The sequence below is a fragment of the Motacilla alba genome, chromosome 22, assembly GCF_015832195.1.
Source record: "Motacilla alba alba isolate MOTALB_02 chromosome 22, Motacilla_alba_V1.0_pri, whole genome shotgun sequence".
Lineage (NCBI taxonomy): Eukaryota > Metazoa > Chordata > Aves > Passeriformes > Motacillidae > Motacilla > Motacilla alba.
This window is the reverse complement of record NC_052037.1, coordinates 1778307-1799339: the sequence shown is the minus strand read 5'-3', so window position 1 is coordinate 1799339 and position 21033 is coordinate 1778307. Positions and strand designations below refer to the sequence as shown.

The window sequence follows — 21033 nt, the reverse complement described above, 5'->3', positions numbered from 1 at the left end:
ATCCTCTGGGGATCCCGGCAGGAGCAGCAGGCTCAGCCTGCCCTGGCACCAGCACAGCCCTGTCCCAGAGCCTCCAGAGCCTCCTGGAGCTGGGATGACACCAGCACAGCCCTGTCCCAGAGCATCCTCAGGCTGGGGCTGACACCAGCACAGCCAGCTCTCTGTCCCAGAGCCTCCAGAGCCTCCTGGAGCTGGGCTGGCACCAGCACAGCCAGCTCCCCATCCTGCCCTGCCCTCTGCCAAGCCCTCAGCAGCGTCCCCAGGATCCCCAGAAAGCCCAGGGATCCCGGGCTGAACACGCAGGGTGAAATCCTCGCCAAAGAACCACCAGAAAAACACCAGAAAAGAGGCAAAGCGGGCAGGGGCACATCAGCCCTCCTCCTCCTCCTTGAGCCTTCCCGCAGTCCATCCCCTTTCCCCAAACTCCCAGAGACGGAACACAGCACAGCCGCTCCCGGTCCCGACCCCTTCTTCCCTTATCCCTCCTCTTCCTCCGTCCAGGATGCACCGGGCACTTCCCCCCGGGTTCCTCTTCCCTCCCAAGCTCCCGCCAGCAACTTCAAGGAAGGAAAACTAATGAAAAGCAGCTGCTGGGAATTCCAGAAGGATGATGAATGCGCCTCAGTCCCGGAACAATCCCAGGGCTGAGCAGAGGCGCCCCGAGCACTTACTTCATCGCTTTAATTTGGGAATCGTGTTAGAAAAGGAGGGAGGAGGGAGATTTGGGGGGTGGGGGGGAGTGGAAACCTCCTGTAGGTCTGCAAACTCCGCCCGCAGGGTAATTAGCCGAAGAGCATAATTAAGGAGCGGGATAAAGGGGCCATTGTGTGCGGCAGCTCTGCAGAGCGGGCGGAGAGTCTGCGAGCAGGGAAACTGAGGCACGGGGAGGGCTCAGGGCCGGGAGGGGCTGGATCAGCCCAGCAGCTGCACAGAGCAACACGGACACGCCAAAAAAGTGTGAAAAAACGGGGTTTTTCCTTAATATTTACCAGGTGGGGAAGGAGGGCGGCGCTGAGGGGGGCAAATCCCAAATAAAGCAGAAAATCCCGAGTTAGGGCAGCAGGAAGGAGGAACTGCCGTGGTCTGAGGATGCTGAGCATCGAGCGAGCCCCCACGCCGGAAAAATCCCCCCATTCCAACACCTCCATCCGCATCCCAGTGCCAAAATCCCTCCAGGCTCTGCCAGAACCGCCAGCAAGACCCGCCCGCTTTTTGGAGCAGCCCTTCTTCCTGCCAAAAATCCGTATTTTAATCATTTTCCTTGGCAGCAGCGCAGTTAAGGATCTATTTTCTTTAGGAGACAGATACGGCTCTGTATCCTCGGGAATTCATCGCAGGAGTGGCGCAAAAAAAGCCGGAGTAAGTCCAGGTTATGGATTTTTCCCTCATTTATTTTGGGATCGCAGCCTGCCGAGGCGCATTAATTACACCGAGGTGCATTAATTACACCGACATGGCGTCGGGAGAGCTGTTTGGATGGAATTCCACGCCTGAGGAAGGTTTGGATTTATTTAAATCCTCGCCTCCAGACTCGAATTCCTGGGGTTAAACTGGTTTTTTTGGGAATAGTGCCAATCCTGTGCATGGTCTCGGCTCCGCTGCTCCGGCGGTGCCGTGCCTGGTTCCCATCCACTTCCCAAGCAGGGCAGAGATGCTGGGATGAGGTTTTACCCCCACACGGGTCCCTCTCATTCCGGGTTTGGGGTAAAACCCATCGACTCCACGCCATCCTGACAGAATGGAGCCAGCACCACGGCAATCGGGATTTGCACCCATCCAGCTCGTGCACATCCAGGGTGTTTCCTCTCCATCCACCTTGGACACCTTTGTGTTGTTGGGAACGATCCCAAGGAGCCAAACACGGCCTCAGGTCCCCAGCTCCTGATTCCCCACGAGGAAAGCCAGGCAGGAATGCTGCTCCAAACAATGCCATCGCTAGACTCCAACAAATCCCTTCACCATCAGAGCAGAACCCAACATTCTCCCGGGACAGGAACTGCCAGGAAAGTGATTCTGGGGACCACGGAGACTTCCCAAATTCCAGGATCCCATTTGGAAGTAACCCAGGAGCAAAGTGAATCCAGAGACTGAGGAGCAGGAGCATCCATGCTTTGCTGCTTGGTGGGCTGGCACAGGGATGGGACTGCTCCTGGAGTGTGGGAAGGCACTGTGTAACCAGATTCCTAAATATTTCCCAGATTTCCGTAGATATCCCACATTTCTACAGATTTTGGAGCGGAGAAATGCAGAATGCATTTTGGTATTCCAAAAAAAATCCTCCAGCTGTTTGTCTGTCAGGCAAGTCCTGGCACCTGCAGGCTCATCCATCCCCAGGATCCGCCACCTTCCTGGCCACCTCCCGGCCCTGGAGATCATCTGGGCTTTGGGTTTCTTCTCCCAAAACCTTTCTCCTCCCTGCAGTTCACCTGGCTGCGAAACACGAGGCCGGGTGCCACGGCCACCGGGACGGCTGCATCCTGCAGAGCAGCCAGCTCCCTGCAATGCTGGGGCAAAAAACCAGGGAAACAAGGGAAAGATGATTCCCAAGGCAGCCCGTGCCTCCTGCCGCCCTGAGTTCCGCGTGTCCAGGCTCATCCAAGCCTCCCTCCCGGGATGGGATGGGATGGGATGGGAGGCGGGTTTGGAGCTTGGCGCCCTCGGGCCGTGCTGCTCCCGTGTGGGGATGCTGCACCCGGCTGGACCCGGAGGGACCGGGAGGCTGCTTCCAGCAGGGGGCTGGGAGCTGTGCCTGGATGGATCCAGGACAGGATCGGGGTGCTGTGTCCAGCAGTTTGGGAGCTGTGCCTGGATGGATCCCAGAGAGAATCGGGGTGCTGTGTCTGGCAGTTTGGGAGCTGTGTCTGGATGGATCCCCCAGAGGATCGGGATGCTGTGTCCAGCAGTTTGGGATGTGCCTGGATGGATCCAGGACAGGATCGGGGTGCTGTGTCCGGCAGTTTGGGATGTGCCTGGATGGATCCCCCAGAGGATCAGGGTGCTGTGTCCAGCAGTTTGGGGAGCTGTGCCTGGATGGATCCCAGAGAGGATTGGGGTGCTGTGTCCAGCAGTTTGGGATGTGCCTGGATGGATCCCAGAGAGAATCGGGGTGCTGTGTCCAGCAGTTTGGGATGTGCCTGGATGGATCCCAGGGGGGATCGGGGTGCTGTGTCCAGCAGTTTGGGATGTGCCTGGATGGGTCCAGGAGAGGATCGGGGTGCTGTGTCCAGCAGTTTGGGATGTGCCTGGATGGATCCAGGAGAGGATCGGGGTGCTGTGTCCAGCTCCATCGAGGGTTCTGTTCCCAGAAGGCAGCGGTGCGGCGTGAGGAGGCTGAGCCTGCATGGATCCAGTGCCAGATCCAGGATGCTGTGCCCGGATGGATTCAGTGCAGGATCAGGGATGCCTGGGGTGGATCAGGAACAGGACCAACGATGCTGAGCCCGGCTGGATCCAGCAGGAGATCAAGAATGTTGTGCCAGCAGGACCTGGTGTGGGACTGAGGATGCTGCACAGGATCAGGGATGCTGTGCCCGGCTGGATGCAGACAGGACCAAGGATGCTCTGTCCTACAGTCTCCTGTTTGATCGAGGATGCTGAGCCTTGCTGGGTCTGCTACAGGCTCAGGGATGCTGTGCCCAGATGGATCCAACATGGGACTGGGGACACTGTGTCCATCCACGGGCTCGATGCCATCCTGGGATCTGGGGGAATCCATCCCCCGGTGCTGGGCTCTGCTGCTCTTTGTGGCCGTGGGATCCAGGAGCATCACAAAACTCACCCGACCCGCCCCAGCTCCCCCACGCCCCGCGCTAACTGGAGGCCCCATTCCATTGGAATGCAGCCCCAATCCACGCTTTCCCAACCCCAGTCATCCCTCTAAAACATCCGGGAGGCGACACCCCTCCAGCCCCTGTTAATTAATCCCCTTTCTGGGATTCATTAAATCATCGTTAGTGGCCGCTCGTGACGGATCCCAAGCCCAATCCCTTCTCATTATCCCGGATTCCTCGCCAGTGTTTGGCATCGCGGTCAGCCGTGCTTCATCCCCAAAACCTCATAATCCCAAGAGTGACAAATTGGGAATACAGCCTCGACCCAGCCGCCGGCAAACACCGGGATAATTAGCTTATCTGCCCTCCCCATCCCGGGATTTGCACTTCACGCCACTCCAACCAGTTGCTTCCAGGAAAGCAAAAGTAGGAAAACGCTGAAAACACGGAAAGCTCTCCCCGCGAACCAGCCGGGTTCCGGGATTTCAAACCATCACAAACATTGTAATTTATCCCGTACAGGCTCCACACGGGAACACAGTTCCCCATGGATCCGCAGGAATAAAATGTGGGAAAGCATCACGGCAACGAGAATGACACCGGGACAGCCAGCAGCGAGGGGGCTGCAGCCCCGGCTCGGTGGGTACCGGTGCCAGCATCCCTCCCCGGGGGGCTGAGAATTCCCCCCTGCCTCGGGGGGCTGAGAATTCCTGCCAGGATGGCCCCGTAGGGAACACCTTGTGTTCCTAAAACACCTTCACACCCCTCAAATTGCTTCGGGATGCCGCCCAAGAAGTTGAGCGGGATGGTTTGGGGGTCGAGGGGCTCTGCTGAGGGGAGGGGGTCGCTCCCCCTCTCCCACCCCCCCCAGTTCTCGCTCAATTTGCTTAATCACTTCTCCCCCCGCGGCCAATGTTGGCCCATTAACGGCTTTAAAACCCTTTTAAATGAGAAAAGCAGCAGCTCAGGGTCAGGTTTCTGGGCGGGTCCCCCGGAGCGAAGCCCCCCAAACTCCCCACCCCCCTCAAAGCTCCCCCCAGAAGGGGCAAAATGACTCAAAAATAAAAGAAATAAACCAAATTTCTAGGTTTTTCTCCTTTAGCATCAGGTGGTCGCCTTCCTGCGGGACGGGCTGTGAGGCTGGGGGGGTCTGAGCACCCGCAAAAGGTGAGCGGAGGCTGGGGAGGGTCCGGGGGGGCACTTACGGTGCGGGCTCCGCCGGGGGAGAGGGCTCCGTTGGCGAGGTAGGGGCTGCCCAGCTCCGGGAGCATCAGGAAGGGGTAGCCGGGGTAGGGGGGGCCCTTAAAGAAACCCCCATCTTGCTGCCGTCTGACCACTGCGGAGGGAAGGAAGGGGGGCGTCAGGAGGCGGCGGGGTGGGGGGCGCACCCACGGGGGGCCCGGGGAGTCCCTGGGGGGAGGGTCCCTGCTTCTTCCGGGGGTCTCCGCTTGGGGGAGGGCGCCCAAGATATTTTGGGGGAGTCCTTGATTCTCGTGGAGGGTGGTGGGACCCTCTGGGGGGCCCAAGTCGCTTGGGGGGGGTCCTTGATTTTCTAGGGGATCCCACCTGGGTACGTCCCTCTGGGGGTGCCCGAGTCCCTCAGGGGGGTCTTTTGGAGGATCCCCGCTGGGGAGGGGCCCGGACAGGTCCCTTTGGGGTGCCCAGGTCCCTTGGGGGTGTCCCTGGTTGGTCGGGGGGGTCCCTGGCGCTGGGGAGCGCGGTCCCCGCGGGAGGGGGGTCTCGGCTGCGGGGGGCAGTCCCGGTGCCGGTCACGCCCCGAAAGGAGCCGGCCCTGGGGGCGTCCCGAGCCCGGCTGCTCCGTGCAGCCTCGGGGGGCAGCGATCCATCCCCGGGAAGCGACCGGGGCCGGTTACCGGGGCGGGAGGGGGGACACGGAGGGGGGAATTGGGGGAGGGGGTGAGAACACCAGGGAGAGGAACACGGCGGGCGGGACACGGGGGGAGCGGGACACGGGGGGGAGACACACGGGGGTGAGGACGCGGCCCTGGGGGGACACCGAGGGGAGAGGTGGAGGACGCGGGGACGGGGACGGGGGGGGGCACGCCAGGGGTCCCGCCCGCAGCCGGGGGCGGAAACAAAGAAGTTGGGAAGTGTCGGCGGGTCCCGGGGGATGCGGCGGGGAGCGGGGGGGCGCCGGGAGGGGGGGTCCGGTACCTTCTGCCAGAGAGTCCCGCGGCTTCTGGAAACTTTCCCGGGGCGGCGGGGGCCGCTCCGCCTGCGGGGAGAGGCGGTGAGCGGAGCGGGGCCGGGCGGGGGGCGCCTCCCCCCGGCTCCCCGCCGCCCCTCGCCTCACCTCGGGGCCGGGGCCGACCACGGGGCCGGGGCCCCCCCGGTTCTCGGTCTCGCTGACCAGCGAGGACTTGAGCTCGTCCAGGTCCCCGTGGGCCGAGCCGCGCCCCGCGCCCTTGTCCTGCTCCTCGCCCTCGTCCTGGAAGGCGATGAGCTCGTCGGGGGCCCCCAGGTCGTCTCCCCCCGTCGGTTCCAGCTGCGGCATCGTGGGGTCCCGCCCCGGCCCCGCCGGGCCCCGCCGCCGCCGCCGCCACCGCCCGGAGGGTCGGGAATGCGCGGGGCGGCGGGGCGGGGAGGAGCCGGGATGCAAACCGACACCGGGGGCCGGGCAGGGGCTCGCGCCGCCCCGCCGGGCCCGCACCGCTCCGCGCCGCTCCCGCCGCCGGCCCCGCACCGGCCCCGCCGCCCGCGGGGCGCCCGCCGGGCCACGCTCGGTGCCGCCGCGCCCGGGGCTCCCCGCGCGGCCGGGGGCCCCCCCATCCTGTCCGGGCTCTCCCCATCCCGTCCGCGCCGCCCTCATCCCACCCGGGGCTCCCCCACCTGGGCCAGGGTGCCGCAGCTGGGGTCCCCCCGTCCCGTGCGGGGTGTCACCCCCCCTCCCACCCCCGGTCCCCCCGTCCCGTGCGGGGTGTCACCCCCCATCCGAGTGCTCCCGTCCCCCCGTTCCATGCGGGGTGACACTTCTGACACATCTGGGTGTTCTCGGCTCACTCATGGTCCCCCCCCATTCCGTCCGCGTTCCTGCCACCCCGCCCTGGTGTCCCCCACGTGCCCTGGGTCCCCCCACCCGTCCCAGGGTGTCCCCTCCCATCGGGGTGCCCCCTCCCATCGGGGTGCCCCCATCCCTGCCTCCCCCCTCCCGGGGAGCCCCCATCGCACCCGGGGTGCCCTCGCTGCACCATTCCCGGGGTGCACGCACCGCGTCCGTGGGCTCCGGGGGTCAGGAGAGCCCCCACCCCACCGGGGGGACCCCGGCCCGCCCCTGTCTCCCGTCCCAGGGAACGCTCCAGGGGCGATGCCCACCCCAGGGAATGCCCCGGGAGCGATGCCCATCCCAGGGAACGCTCCAGGGGCGATGCCCGCCCCAGGGAATGCCCCGGGAGCGATGCCCATCCCAGGGAACGCTCCGGGGGCGATGCCCGTGCCTCCCCACACTGCGAGCAAGGTCCTGCCGTGAAGGGAGCGGCCAGCCCGCAGGACAGCCTCATCCCGAAAAACCTTTTTCTCCCTTTTTTTCTCCCTTTTTTTTACAGGGTGGGCTCGTTGCCCCGTGGCAGGGCGGGCGGGGTGGCACCGAACGGGGCTCAGTCCATCGCCCCCGAAGCATTGTCTCCGTGGCATCGCCCGCAGCCTGGCCGTGAACCCCAATCTCCAGCCGCGTCCAGCCCCCAAACCCCCGGGGCCGGCAGACTCCACCGCCCCCCGGCAGCCCCTCGCTCCGCGCCACAAAGGTTCTTCAGTTGCTTTGCCTGAAATACTTCATGAAAAGGCTTTTGTACCATCGAAATCGCTGGTGACCCCGGTCCCCCCTGCCCAAGATTCCCAAGGAAAAGCAGGAGGCAGCTGCGGGGGGTCGTGCCGGCTGGCCCTTCCCCGCTCCCAGCCCTCCAGATGTTTTATTGCCCTGTGTTTAATTAACATTTCCAGCCACGTGCTGAATGGGGAGCCCACATCTGCCCCTGCTTCCCGGAGCGCTCCTGCTTCGGGGGCACACGGAGCAGGGCTGTGGATGTGCCCAGGGGTCTGTCTGGGCGAGCCCGGGATGCTAAAAACAGAAATAATCACCGTTTGCGTGATTTTTGCCCGCGTTTCCCGTAAATAACGGGATGAGCCCTCCAGGCGTGAGGAGGTTCCCAGCAGGGACGTGTGGGGGTGAACGTCCCGTGCCACCCAGCGCTCCCCAGGTGCCCCAAAACTTCGCCCTCCGATGGCCTAAATCATAAAAAAAAGGCAGCCCTGCGGTTTTGGGGGGGGTTCCCAAAATTTTGGTGGGTCCCACAAACACGGGAGAGCCTCCTCAGTGGGTTTCACCCACCCGGAGGTGATATCTGCTGTTCTGGGGGATCCGAGGGATGGAGGGGGTGAGGCGTGCCACCATCTGACACCCCAGGACCACCTCGGGACCCCCCTCTGTTCCTTCACCCTGGGTCACCCCGGGAAGTCTGGACACCCCGGGACCCTCAGGTACCCCAGGACCTGCACCCAGCACCTTGAGGTGCCGAGGGACCCCCCATCACCGGTTCTCCATCTCCCACCGCACCCCATCCCAGCCCCAGACACATTTTCCCGGGAACTGGGGGGGCACGGGGACCATCGCTACCTCTGGGGCCTGGGGGGGCTCTGGGTAACCCCCGCCTCCCCCTCGCGGGGCAGGGAGAGCTCGGGCCCCGTTATCTCCCCGTTATCTCCCCGTTCCCGGGGGGGCTGGCTCCCGGTGAGTCGCTCCCCCCGAGCCCGCGGGGGTGGGGGGCTGAGACTCCGCAGGGATTTTGGGGTAACCCCCCCAATCTCCCGGTCCTCGCTGCTCTCCCAGCTCCAGGGAGCCCCGAATGCGGGGGAAGGCTCGGGGCAGAGAAGGGGGCCCACGTAGGGGGCGCCCCGAAGCCCCCGAGCGGCCCCTCCCAGGCGGTGCCAGCCGGGGGTGGCAGCGGGGACAACGAGCCGCTAATGTCCCATCAGTGTCCCTGGGGACCCCGCCCCGGGCCACCTCCCGAGGCCCCCCCGCCGCCTCCTGCCCCCCCAGAACCCCTCTGCGGGAGAGCCGCCGCCACGGGCGGGTGAGAGGCACAATTTTGATGATTTGGGCTAAAATTGAGTCGGATTTACTCCCCAAAAAGCGGCAGGCTTCGAAGCGCTCCGGTACCCGCCGCCATCCCCGCCGTGCCCCCCGGTACCGGCCGACATCCCCGCCGTGCCCCCGGTACCGGCAGCCATCCCCGCCGTGTCCCCCCCGGTGCCCCCCGGTACCGGCAGCCATCCCCGCCGTGCCCCCCGGCCGAGCCATCCCCGCCGTGCCCCCCCGTACCGGCAGCCATCCCCGCCGTGCCCCCCACCGGCCGACATCCCCGCCGTGCCCCCCCGTACCGGCAGCCATCCCCGCCGTGCCCCCCGGGAACAGGCTGGGAAATGGGGGAAATCCCCAGAAACGGCGATTTTCTGCCCCGGGGGCGGCGTCTCGGGGGTCTCGGGGGGCTCTGGGGGCGCGGAGCACCCCAAGAAGCGGAGCGGGGGTCCCGAGCAGCGCGGGATGGGGTCCCTGAGGCCCCCCCGAGACCCGCCCTGGGTGCGGGACCCCCACGGGGGGGAGCCCCCAAAAACCGACCTGGGGGGGCCGGGGGACCCCGAGCCGCCCGGGAACGAGGCCCTCAGAGCCATCCCGGGGGGACCCCAGAACCGCCCGGGGGGGGTCCCGAGGGCCCCTGCGGGGCAGGGGACCCCGGGAGCAGCGGGGAGGGGGGGTCCGGGGGACCCGGGGGGGGGCCCGTCCGGAGGGGGGTCTCCTGTCGGGGTCCGTTATTTTTGGGGGGGGTCTCCTGTCGGGGTCCGTTACTCGGGGGCGCGCTCCGGTATTTGGGGGGCGCTGTCTCTCTCGGGGGCGTGGTCTATACATCCAGGGGCGTGGTCTAGCAAGCAGTGGGCGCGGTGTAGCCTCTTGTGGGCGGGGCCTGGTGGGGCGGGGCGCTTCCGGGGCGGGGTCTCGGTGGCGGGGGCGGTGCCGGTATCACCGGGGGCGGTGCCGGTAGCACGGGCGGGGCAGGGGCGGGGCGGGGCGGGGCCCGGGGCGGGCCCGGCAGCTTAGGGGGCGGTGCCGGTATTACCGGAGGGGCGGTGCCAGGGGCGGTACCGAGGGCGGTACCGGCAGCACCGGCGGGGCGGTGCCGTGCCGGGGGGCGGTACCGGGGGCGGTACCGGTGTCACCGTGCCTGGGGGCGGTACCGGGGGGCGGTCCCGGTGTCACCGTGCCTGGGGGCGGTCCCGGGGGCGGTCCCGGTAGCACCGGCGGGGCGGTGCCGTGCCTGGGGGCGGTACCGGGGGCGGTACCGGGGCGGTTCCGGTATCACCGTGCCTGGGGGCGGTACCGGGGGCGGTCCCGGGGGCGGTCCCGGTATCGCCGAGCCCGGGGGCGGTCCCGGGGCGGTCCCGGCAGCACCGGCGGGGCGGTGCCGGCGGGCGGAGCGGGCGCGGCCATGGCGCTGAACCTGGCCAAGAACGGGCGGGCGCTGCAGGAGGCCTACGGGAGCGTGGTGGCCGCGGGGAGCCGCACGGACTGGTGCGGGGCCGGGGCCGGGGCCGGGGCCGGGGGCGCGGAGGGGCGGGGAGGGGGCTCGGGGTGATGTGGGGGGCTGGGTGGGGGATGGGGGATGGGGGTGCGGGGCGATGCGAGGGGTGGGGACGGGATGGGGGGGTGGGGGCGCTCCGGGGGTGGGAGCGGGGGGCAGGGGACAGCGTGGGGGGGGTGGGGGATGTGGGGTGGGTGAGGGGGCGGTGGGGGCGTCGGGGAGGGTTGAGGGGGATCAGGGGGTCCCGGGGGCATCAGGGGGTCCCTGGGCTGGGGGTACCAGGTCCCCGTGGGGCTGTGTCCCTCGGAAGGTGCCAGGGGTGCGTGAGCACCCCTGAGAAGCTCTGTGCTTGGTGAAAATCCCGTTTCTGCCCTAATTCCAGGGCTTTGTTCACCTACGAAGGGAACAGCAATGACCTGCGCGTGGCCGGCTCTGGAGGTGAGGGTTTTGGGGGGCATCCCCCTGTTTCCAGGGGCTGGGGGCTCCCAGGGCTCACCTCACTGAGATGGGGGGGGGGGGGGGTTTAATCCCCGAGGGTGTTTTGGGGTGCCCTTGGCGGTGGCACAGGCTGGGAGCTGTGCCGGGGTGTCCGGCGGGGTTGGGAGTGAGGCACACGGAGCAGAGCCCCTCTGCCAGCCCTGCTTCTCCTTTGCTGGCCTTTCCCTCCTTCCCAGAGGATCCAAAGTTTGGATCCTGGCTGCTCCTTGCACCCCTGGAGCATTTGAGATCCCGGGTTTAGGCAGGACCAGGTGCTGCTCCAAAGCCCCTCGCTCAGCCAGGGCTCCCCTCTCAATGCTCCTAAAGCCCCCCGTGCCCTGTTCCCTTCCTCCTGCCGTTCTTTTTGATTTGGTTTTTTGTCTGGCTGCTGATTCCCACCCAGACAGCCCTGGCTGGGCAGTGGAGCCTCCAGGAAGCAGCAGCACATCCAGGTTTCCCCACGCCTGGGATTTGCATCCTCTCCTCCCTCCCCAGCTTCGCCCTCAATCTCCGAGGGCTTTTCCCAGCCTGGGGAAGCTTCTGGGATGCTCCACAGGGTCTGGTGGAGCCCGGCCCGTGGTGCTGGGGGGCTTTTTTGAGGAAGACTCTTGTTGGGTCCCCTCTGAGGTTTTTGGGGAGTTTTGGGGAGGTTTTGGGAGTTCTGGGGAGCTGCAGAGGCTGTGCCCCGAGCTCCCCCCAGCACTCCCTCGCTGACCTGCTTCAGACTTCCAACCTCCAACTTCCCTGCCGGGTTTGGAGCCAAATTTAGAGCCAAATGATAAATATTTAATAGGGAGAAGGAAACGATCCGGGCGATTCTGCAGGGTGAGACCAGTGGCTCTTCTCCCACTTCTCAGGGCTCACACAGCCCCGCGCAGGAGGAGCTGTGGTCTGGGCGATGTTTTTGGGGTGGGAGGGTGCATTTTTGGTGGTGTTCCTCCTTTCCTGGTGGTTTTTGGGGTGGGAGGCTGCATTTTTGGTGGTGTTCCTCCCTTCCTGGTGGTTTATTGGTGTACTGGGAGCGATCTGTTCCCTTTCCACTGCCCCTGCCTGAGCCCGGGGTGGGATTCTCCCTCTGGGGTTCGCTCCCGAGCCCCCACGGCAGCGCTGAGACCCCCCCAGGGGGGTGTGGAGGGAGGGGGGCGTTGAGGCAGGCGTTTCCCCGTGGTGCACCGGCAGGGCCGTGTCCCGTGCTGCCCTTGTGCTTCCTTCCCCACTTCCCGTCTGGCAGAGCAGGAGCGTGGCAGAGCAGGAGCGTGGCTCAGCGGTGTCTGCAGCACCCCCAGCCCCATTTCCCCTCTGGGGGGTTTCTGTGAGCAGTGCTGGCCGCTGCCTGCTCTCGTTGCAGCTGCTCATTGATCAGGGAGTGCCAGCAGCTCCTTGCCCTCCCTCGGCTGGCGCAGGGCCTGCAGCCCATGCAGGCCTTGTGGAGGCCCGAGGAAGAGGAGCTGGGTGGCGAAGGCTGCTGGGGATGGCTGGGGGGAGGCTCCCCGGGGCTGGCGCGGGTGGCACACGGTGAGGGATCGGGTCGAGTGCTCTCAGAGCAAGCACAGGCTGAGCCCCTCGGGGGCACCGCAGCCCCACGCTGCTGGGGGGTCTGGCTGCTCCCACCCCGCTCGGGGCTCACCCCTGCCCTTCCTCCGGGGCAGAGGGGGGCCTGGAGGAGATGGTGGAGGAGCTCAACAGCGGCAAGGTGATGTACGGCTTCTGCCGCGTCAAGGATCCCAACTCGGGGCTGCCCAAATATGTCCTGGTCAACTGGGTGAGTGGGACACCCTGGGGACACCCTGGGGACACCCTGGGGACACCTGGGGACACCCTGGGGACAGCTGGGGCAGCCCTGGGGTGTCCAGCTTGCAGAGCAGACAGCTCTGGGGCATCTCAGAGCCCCTTGCAGTGCCTTGGGGGGCTCAGGGGAGCTGGGGAGGGGCTCAGGGGAGCTGGGGAGGGGCTCAGGGGAGCTGGGGAGGGGCTCCTGCAGCCCTGAGGCGCCCCGAGGGGCCCAGGTGAGCTGCTGGTGTCTCCTGCAGACAGGTGAGGGTGTCAATGACGTGCGGAAAGGAGCCTGTGCCAACCACGTCAGCACTGTGGCCAGCTTCCTGAAGGTGTGACCCCCCTCTGGCCTCCCTCGGGCACTCAGCGAGCGTGTGACCGCCCCCCGTACCCCCCTGCCACCGTCAGGGACATCTGCCAGTAGGCCAGCTTGCCCAAAGCGTCCCTCTGCGTGTTCCCTCCTTTTCCTCCCCTTGGAGCTCTGGGAGCACAGCCAGGAGCTCCCGGGCAGGCTGCTGGGTCTGGGGGCTCCCGGAGGGGCCCCCTCAGCCCTGTTCCTGCTGCTCAGGGGGCTCACGTCACCATCAATGCCCGGGCAGAGGAGGACGTGGAGCCTGAGCTCATCATGGAGAAGGTGGCCAAGGCCTCCGGGGCCAACTACAGCTTCCACAAGGAGAGCAGCAAGTTCCAGGACTCAGGGCCCCAGGCTCCTGTGGTGAGTGCAGGCACTGAGGGCTCTGGGGCCCCTCGGGGAGGGGGGAAGGCCTGGGGTCACTGTCATCCCACGGAGGAAGGGGCACCCTGGCCATCAACCCCCTGTGGAATGCCCAGCCTGGGGAAGGGGAGCGTGCAGGGAGAGCCTGGAGCCCCTTCCAGCGCCTGCAGGGGTTCCAGCCCATCCAGCCCCACCCCTGCCAGGGGCAGGGACGCCTCCCACCGCCCCAGGGGGCTCCAAGCCCCTCCAGCTGGCCCTGGACACTGCCAGGGATCCAGGGGCAGCAATTCCCTGTTTTTGGCCAGGTGCTGGCCTCACCCAGCCCTCCTTTGAAGCGTGGGGCAAAGCATCAGGTTATGGGAGCTCCTCAGGGAGGTCCCAGCGCTGCTTTGGGCTGATTTTTGGCAGAAGGTGCCAGAAAGGCGTTTTCTCTGTGTCTGCTCAGGGCTCTGTGTACCAGAAGACCAACGCCATGTCTGAGATCAAGAGGGTCAACAAGGACAACTTCTGGGCCAAAGCAGAGGTGGGTGAACGTGTGCCTGGGGGCGCAGAGGGCTTGGGTGTAGCTGGGGGTTGTCCTCCACCTTATTCCGTGTGTGGGAGCTGGGGAGTCCTGCCTGGAATCGGGGAAGTGCGGAGCTGCTGCCTCGGGGCGCTCCGAGAGCAGGGGCTGAGGGCGCTGCTCTATCTCCTGTATCTCACCTGGGTCAGGCTCAGGGAGGGCCGGGCTGTGCCCTGGCTCTCCCAGCAGGCAGCAGGGCTGGCTCCCAGCTCCCAGCAAACCCCAGCGGGGCGGGGAGGGAAAGAGGGAGCAGCCCTGCACCTTGGGTTTTATGGGGCTGAGCAGTAACGTGGGAACCTGCTGACTGGAACAGTGCCCTGGGATCCACCACGGGCCCCCGGAATGTGCTGTGTGCCCCCGGGACCTGCCGTGTCCCCCCTGGGATCTGCCGTGTGCCCCCAGGATGTGCTGTGTGTCCCTGGGCTCCACTGTGTGCCCCCCAGCAGGACCTGCTGTGTGCCCCTGGGATGTGCTGTGTCCCTGGGGCCCACCACGGGCCTCAGATCGTGCCGTGTCCCCCCCGGGACGTGCCGTGTCCCCCCTGGGATGTGCCGTGTCCCCCCCGGGACGTGCCGTGTCCCCGGGACGTGCCGCGTGCCCCGGGGCGCCGAGGGCCAGGGGTCTCGGGGCGCTGCCCCCGCCCCAGCCCTGTGAGCCCCGTGAGCCCCGTGAGCCCTGTGAGCCCCGTGCCCCCAGAAGGACGAGGAGAACCGGCGGCTGGAGGAGAGGCGGCGGGCGGAGGAGGAGCGGCAGCGGCTGGAGCGCGAGCGGCGCCAGCGCGAGCTGCAGGAGGCGGCCGGGCGCGAGCAGATGTTCAGGGCCAGGGCCAGTGAAATCGAGGCCCAGAAGTGAGTGGGGCTTGGGGAACCAGGGCCTGTCCTGCTCCCTGGGGCGCCTGTGGTGCCCGCTGTCCCTGTCACTGCCTCTCCGAGCTGCCCCCACTGCAGCAGAGTTTGCTCCCTGGGGAGGGTGGGTTCTGCTCCATGGGTTCTGCTCCCTGGGTTCTGTTCCTCGGGGAGGGTTTGTTCCGTGGGGAGGGTGGGCTCAGTTTTAACCCATTTTCCCCACAGGAGACTGCAGCAGCAGCAGGAGGCTGAGGACAGGGACAGGGAGCAGCAGCAGTGGGTGAGCTCTGGTGCTGGCCCCGGGTTTAGCCAGGCTGGAGGGGACAGGGACCTGGGGCAGAGCACATGGAAATGGCCCCAGGTTGCCCAGGGGAGGTTGAAGATGGATATTGGGGAAATTCCTTCGTGGGAAGGGTTGTCCAGCGCTGGCATCCCCAGCCCTGGGGGCTGTGGCGCCTGGGGGGCTGTGACGCCTGGGGGGTGTGACACCTGGAGGGCTGTGGCACTCGGGGGCGCAGCCCAGGGGTGGCCGTGGCCGTGCTGGGGAGCAGCTGCACTCCGTGCTCCCCGAGGTCTCCCCACCAAAATCATCCCCTGATCCCGTGACACCATTCCCTGCTTCCCTCATCTTCCTCTGGGTTCCAGCGCTCCCTCCTCATCCTCCATCCATCGCTGCTGCTTGGGTCCCGAGGGGGTCAGGAGGGAGGGATGGAGGGGGTCAGGAGGGAGGGATGGAGGGGGTCAGGAGGGAGGGATGGAGTGGGATGGAGGGGGTCAGGAGGGAGGGATGGAGGGGGGCAGGTGGCTCTGGCAGGCTGGGTGTGGCTGGTGGCCCAGCGCTGTCCCTGCCCTGCCCCGTGCCACAGAAGGAGCGCGCCGAGGAGCGCGAGGCAGCCAGGGGCGTCAGGAGGAGCGAGTCGGTGGAGAAAGCCCAGGTGAGGAACTTGCCCTGGCCCGGGGCAGGGGGGGCTGCCTGGGCCCTGTCCCCCTGCTCCTGACGGGCCCCGTGTCCCCTCCCCGGGCAGGAGGCGGCCACGCTGATCGCACAGAGAGCCGTCAACCCCCGCGACATCTTCAAACAGCGGGAGAGAGCGGGGCCGGGGGACACGGGGCTGCCAGCACAGCCAGGTACGGCCTGGGGACACAGCCAGGCAGGGCCTGGGGACGGGGCAGGGGCTGGGGACACAGCCAGGTACGGCCTGGGGACGGGGCAGGGGCTGGGGGCACAGCCAGGTACGGCCTGGGGACAGGGCAGGGGCTGGGGGCAGTCCAGGCCCCTCCGGGTCTCTCTGCTGGAGGAGGGGTCCCAGCCCTGCAAGGCCAGCTCTCAGCACACTGCTGTTCTCTGCTGGGCTGTGTCCAGCTCCAGCCAAGGTTTAATCACAAAGGCAGCAGATTCCCAAACTCTGATTCCCCTTCTGAGCCTTAACGTTCGTTGGTTTTATTTTTATTTTTTTAAAATCAGAGTTCAATCTGTTAACGCCAGGGAAACATCACTGTTGCAATCTGTCCTGACTGATTGAAATCTCACCCAAATTTCTGCGCTGCCCCAGCCAGGCAGAGCCTCGTGCTGTCAGAGGAGCCTGGTCTGGTCTCAGACAGAAATCAGGAAGTTTGCAAGCCAGAGCTGAGAGCAGCTGAGGAAGTCGCTGTGAGGGCGCGTGACACCCCTGGGTGACTGCCTCTGCCACCTCTTCCTCCTCCTCCTCAGCCCAGCCCCCTCCAAAGCGCCCTGGGTTGATCCAGAATAATCACTTTCACTTGGTGATAGGAGCAGGAATCCTTGGGCAGGCACGTCATGGGTGCGAGAGGAGGGGTGCCACGCTGGGAAAATGTCTTTTTTAATGGTTTTGATGGTTGAAAATGTCTTTTCTGATCATGGGAAGAGTGACTTGGAGGTATTTCATTAGGATTCGGTGGTTTTCTTGGAGGAAAGCCAGACAAATGCCCTGGAACTGATCAGAGATAGGGGTAGGCAGGAGTCTTGGTGCTGGTAGTGCTTGCCTGGGAGTTCTCCTCAGCTTTTGTTTGGTTTGGAGGTGGAGATGAGGAGATAGCAGCTCAGCTGCCTCCTGCCACAGGAAATGCCCTGGCAGGAGCCAGTTTGCATCATCCCCTCCCAGTCTGGTGTCTGTGGTGCTCCCAAAGTCACCGTGGACAGCCAGAGGCTCCAGCTCTTCCTCCTCCACAAAAATACATTTATTTATTTATTTATTTATTTACATTTTCCCTTGGCTGCTGCCATAAACCGGCTGCCAAACTTGTTTTCCACAGCCAGGGTTAGAGCTGGAAAATCCTGCTTGGGAGGGTGAGGCAGCAGTGTGTGGGTGCTTGGTGGGGCTGGGGGCCCTTCCTGAGCAGCCCCCTCCTCTCCGTTTGTCACCCAGCAGTGTGTGGGTGCTCTCTGTGGGTTGGGACCCCCTCCCTGAGCAGCCCCCTCCTCTCCTCCTGCAGGCAAGCTGCGCAGCCCGTTCCTGCAGCAGGAGCTGACCTCGGTGCCCAGCCCTGCCTCCCCCAGCAGGGGTGTCTGGGGGTCCCCCCCGGCCTCCCCAGGCCCCGCAGCAGGTTCGTGCCTGGCTCCCTGCTCTCCCCAGGGCTTTCCTGCTCTCAGCTGCATCTCACACAGCTGGGCTCTGGGGGCCCGGGGACATTCCAGGGACATTCCGCGTGGCTTTGCCCCGGGCTTTGCCTGCAGCAGGGCTGGGTGTGCTGCTGAGGATGAGGAGGGTTCCTGCTTGTCCTCAGCTGCGGGCTCGGTGCTGGGGGATACCTCCTGTGGAATTCGGGCTGGGATTTGGCTCCGTGCACCCCAGCCTCCCTGCAGAGCTGCCACCGGGGCTGTGACACTGGGCTGTGACCTTTCCAAGGCCCAGCCGAGGTGGCTGCACCCCCGTGCAGGGCTTCCCCTGCTCCAGGCTTGGTCCGGGGGCTCTCCTTGAGCCAGTGACACACCCAGGGCATGGCCGGGGGCAGGCACGGGTGGGAGATGGGGAAGGAATGTCCCCATGAGGCGCCCCGAGCAGCTGGCAGTGCCAGGGCTGGGCGTGGGGCTTTGCAGCAGCCAGGGGGGTGTGGGAGGTGGCCAGGGGCAGTGGGAGCTGTCCCTGCCACGGCCCTTCCCCGTGCCCGGGGCAGGATCGGCTCCGGGGCAGGGCTGGCTGTGCCCAGAGCTCTCCCCGCGAGCCAGGGTGGCACCGAGCGCTGGCCTTGTCCCCAGGTCACGGAGCCACAGGTTGGTTTGGCATGGATGGATCTCAGGGGTCACCTGCCCCGCTGCCCTGCCACGGCAGGGATCCAGGGCCGTGCCGGGCTGTCCCCAGGCCACTGTCACCACTAGATGCTGCTCTTGGCCAGCAGCTGCGCTCCAGCCCTTCCCCGGTGGCAGCTGTCCCATCCTGAGCAGCTGATCCCTTCCCTGTGCTCATCCCTGCCCTGCCGGAGGCAGATCCCTGCTCTGGCCTTCCCCTGCTCCCCACAGCCCAGCTCACGGCCCCCCCAGCCGGGCAGGGGGCACCCAGGGGAGCGAGCTGCTGCCCCAGCCGAGGGGCCCGGGCTGGGCTGGGGTGACACACCCCTGGTTTCTCCTCAGGGCCAGACTCTGGCTACAGTTCTGGTGTGCCTGGGTCCCACGTGGAGGAGAACCTGTACGAGGAGCCCCCGGAGCCCTCGGCCATCTACGAGGAGCCCCCCCAGGTGAGCGTGGGGCCCCGGGTCTGGGTGGGAGAGCGTGGCCTGGCCCATCCCCAGGACGAGCCTGGAACTAAAAACCTGGGCTAAAATCATTGGAAAAGGTGAAACCCCAGAGCTCAGGGGCGCTCAGGATGCGCCCAGGTGGCAGAGGGGGCTGCGGTGTCCCCTCCCCGTGGGAGACACGGGTGCTGGGTCCCTGGCACCCCCTGCACCCAGGGCTGCTCCAGCTGTCAGTGCCACGTCCCAGAGCCAGTGTGGGGAGAGGAGAGGATCCATCTCCATCTCGGCCTCTTCCAGAGCCCTTTCTCCTCCCTCTCCTGCCTCCCTGCCCGCCTGCACTGTGCCCTTGGCCATCCCAGCCGTTCCTGGGGCACTCCAGGGTCTCCACTGGCTCCTCCTGGGGTTGTGCTGCTGTGGGGCCCCTCTGGTTCGTTCTGTGCTCACCAAACCATCAGCATTCCAAACATTTTCTCCTTGTGGAGCTTGTCTGGAGGTGTCCAGCAGGTTCCAAGGGAGCCCGGAAGAGCTGGGCTCAGCGATGCCCTCAGCCTTTCCTGGGGGAAGCAAACCCCAGGCAGCTCAGGCTCTGGCAGAAATGGTTCAGAAGCTGGAGCTGCTGCGCTGGGGGATGAGCCTCTGTCTGCAGCAGGGAGCCAGGGCTTCTCTGCCTCTGGTGTTTCCCTGGGGGGAGATGCCAAGGGACAGGGACTGAGCCACGTGGCCACCCTGGCTCTTGGGCAGAGCTGGTTTGCTCCCGTGGCACACACCTGGCACAGCTTCCCTGGAGCCCAGGTTTTGCTCCTGAGGGCACCCAGACCCTCCAGCCCCAGCTCCCCAAGCCTCGGGGGGCTGATGCACATTCCTGGGCCCTGGAGTGTGGTTCTCTTCCACTGTTCTCCTGCTAATTCCTGCTCTCCTCTCCTTCCTGAAGGAGCAAGCTGGCGATGCCAAATATGACTACAGGGTGGAGTACCAGGAGCCCCCAGACCTGGCGGGGAAGGGGCTCTGTGCCCGGGCACTCTATGACTACCAGGCTGGTGAGACCCTCAGAGCCACTGCCCTTGCCCTGTCCCTCCATCCCTCGTCCCAGCTCTCTTGGAGCCCCTTCAGGCGCTGGAAGGGTCTCCCTGGAGCTGTCTCTGCTCCAGGGGAGCATTCCCAGCTCTCCCAGCCTGGCTCCAGCCCTGGGGCACCCCCGTGGCCCCTCTGGGCTCGCTGCAGCAGCTCCCCAGCCCTGCTCTCCTGGGAACCCCGGGGCTGGGGAGGTTGGGGTGCTCTGACCCGCTCTGTCCCGTTGCAGCTGACGACACCGAGATCTCCTTCGACCCTGAGAACATCATCACCAACATCGAGATGATCGACGAGGGCTGGTGGCGCGGCTTCGGCCCCGACGGCCACTTCGGCATGTTCCCCGCCAACTACGTGGAGCTGATCGAGTAGGGGGGCTGCCGGGGGGCTGCCGGGGGGCTGCAGAGCCCCGGGGCTGCTGCAGAGCCCCGGGGCTGCTCCAGACCCCGAGCCCAGCCGGCTCCTGCCTGGCTCTTCCCACGACACGTGGCTTTCTCTTCTCTCTGTTTCTCTCTCTCTCAGTGAAGTGCCATTCCCCAGTCCCTCGGCAGTGGGGACCCCCAGGCTGCCCCCCGTTCCCCCTAGCTGCCCTTGGGTGGGGGCAGGAAGGGTCCCATCCCACCCTGAGCCCGCAGTGCTGGTCTCCCCCTCGTGACGAATCCCTCACGGGAATTTTCAGGGAACAAATTACCTCCCCCCTGTGCTCCCTCCCTCCCTCCCTCGCCGTGACCTTGGCCCTGCCACAGCCACACTGGAGAAGCCACTTTCCCGAGCTGATTTCATTGGGAAAGCTCGTCAGAGTAATTTTGGGGTCCTGCAGGGTCTGACGTGGCCAGGAGCGGTGAATCCTGGCCCTGCTCGCCACGCGTGCTGCTGTGCTCCCCTCCCTGCTCCCCTCTGTTCCCTCGCCCCAAAGATGCTCCGGGGGTTTGACCTGGGGGTGAATGACCTCCCCTGCAGCCCGGCCAAGCGCGTGGGACCCCCCTCCCCGCCCCAAACTCACTGTGAACAAGGAAAAGCCCAGCCCAGCCCAGCCCCTCCCGCCCGCAGTTTCCTGCCCTGGTGTCACTTTAGGAATAAAAGGAGAGAAAGGCTTGGGGGGGGTCCCAGTTCACCCCCCCCTCCTACAGGTGCTGGGGGACACGGTGGCTTCTCTGAGTCCCTCCCCCGAGCTCCTCCTCCTCCTCCCCCCGGGCCCTCCCCAGCATCAATAAAAGGGCTTTTCTTTGGTGATGGATGCCGCGGGATGCTGGTGGGAGCTGGGGAGGAATGCCAGGGCCGTGGTGTCCACAATGCCAGACCCGGCGAGGTGCAGGTGGGGCCCCCCAGCTCCCGGCAGGCCCCAGCATTGTTGGACAGTGAGTCATGGCTGGGGGGGCCACGCGTGTGCCGAGGGGGGGCCACGCGTGTGACGTGCGCTGCCACGTGGCCCTGCCACCAGCGGGGCCCGGGGAGCCTGCAGGGCCGGGCAGGGGGGGACACCCGCAGCACCCCCGGCAGCACCCCCGGGGCCCGCGGGGCGTGCTGCCCCCAGCCTGAGCCC

At 66.1% G+C, this 21033-nt stretch overlaps 2 protein-coding genes across 4 annotated transcripts in view; one reads left to right on the top strand and one right to left on the bottom strand.

Moving 5' to 3' along the window:
• The window catches only part of TCF7L1 (transcription factor 7 like 1), a 31092-nt gene extending 24735 nt beyond the window's left edge, over positions 1–6357 (bottom strand). The window contains exons 1-2 of the mRNA XM_038160162.1: positions 5946–6357; positions 4976–5106 (exon numbers count right to left, since the gene is read on the bottom strand). Of these exons, the coding sequence (XP_038016090.1) occupies positions 4976–5106; positions 5946–6285 (471 nt within the window). The 5' untranslated portion in view covers positions 6286–6357. The remainder of the gene's footprint in view (positions 1–4975; positions 5107–5945) is intronic.
• Positions 6358–10195: 3838 nt separating this feature from the next.
• Positions 10196–20723, top strand: DBNL (drebrin like). 3 transcript variants are annotated; one of them, XM_038160500.1, is made up of 14 exons: positions 10196–10350; positions 10743–10798; positions 12487–12599; positions 12868–12942; positions 13179–13325; positions 13771–13848; positions 14587–14735; positions 14958–15012; positions 15599–15667; positions 15758–15860; positions 17187–17297; positions 18322–18425; positions 19354–19459; positions 19723–20723. In XM_038160500.1, exons 1-14 carry the CDS (start codon positions 10268–10270, stop codon positions 19860–19862), a joined length of 1389 nt encoding a protein of 462 aa, XP_038016428.1. In that variant the 5' UTR covers positions 10196–10267; the 3' UTR covers positions 19863–20723. The 3 variants fall into 3 exon arrangements, with proteins under 3 accessions (XP_038016428.1, XP_038016427.1, XP_038016429.1); XM_038160499.1 differs by having other exon boundaries at positions 14584–14735; XM_038160501.1 differs by lacking the exon at positions 17187–17297 and having other exon boundaries at positions 14584–14735.
• The last annotated feature ends 310 nt before the right edge of the window (positions 20724–21033 follow it).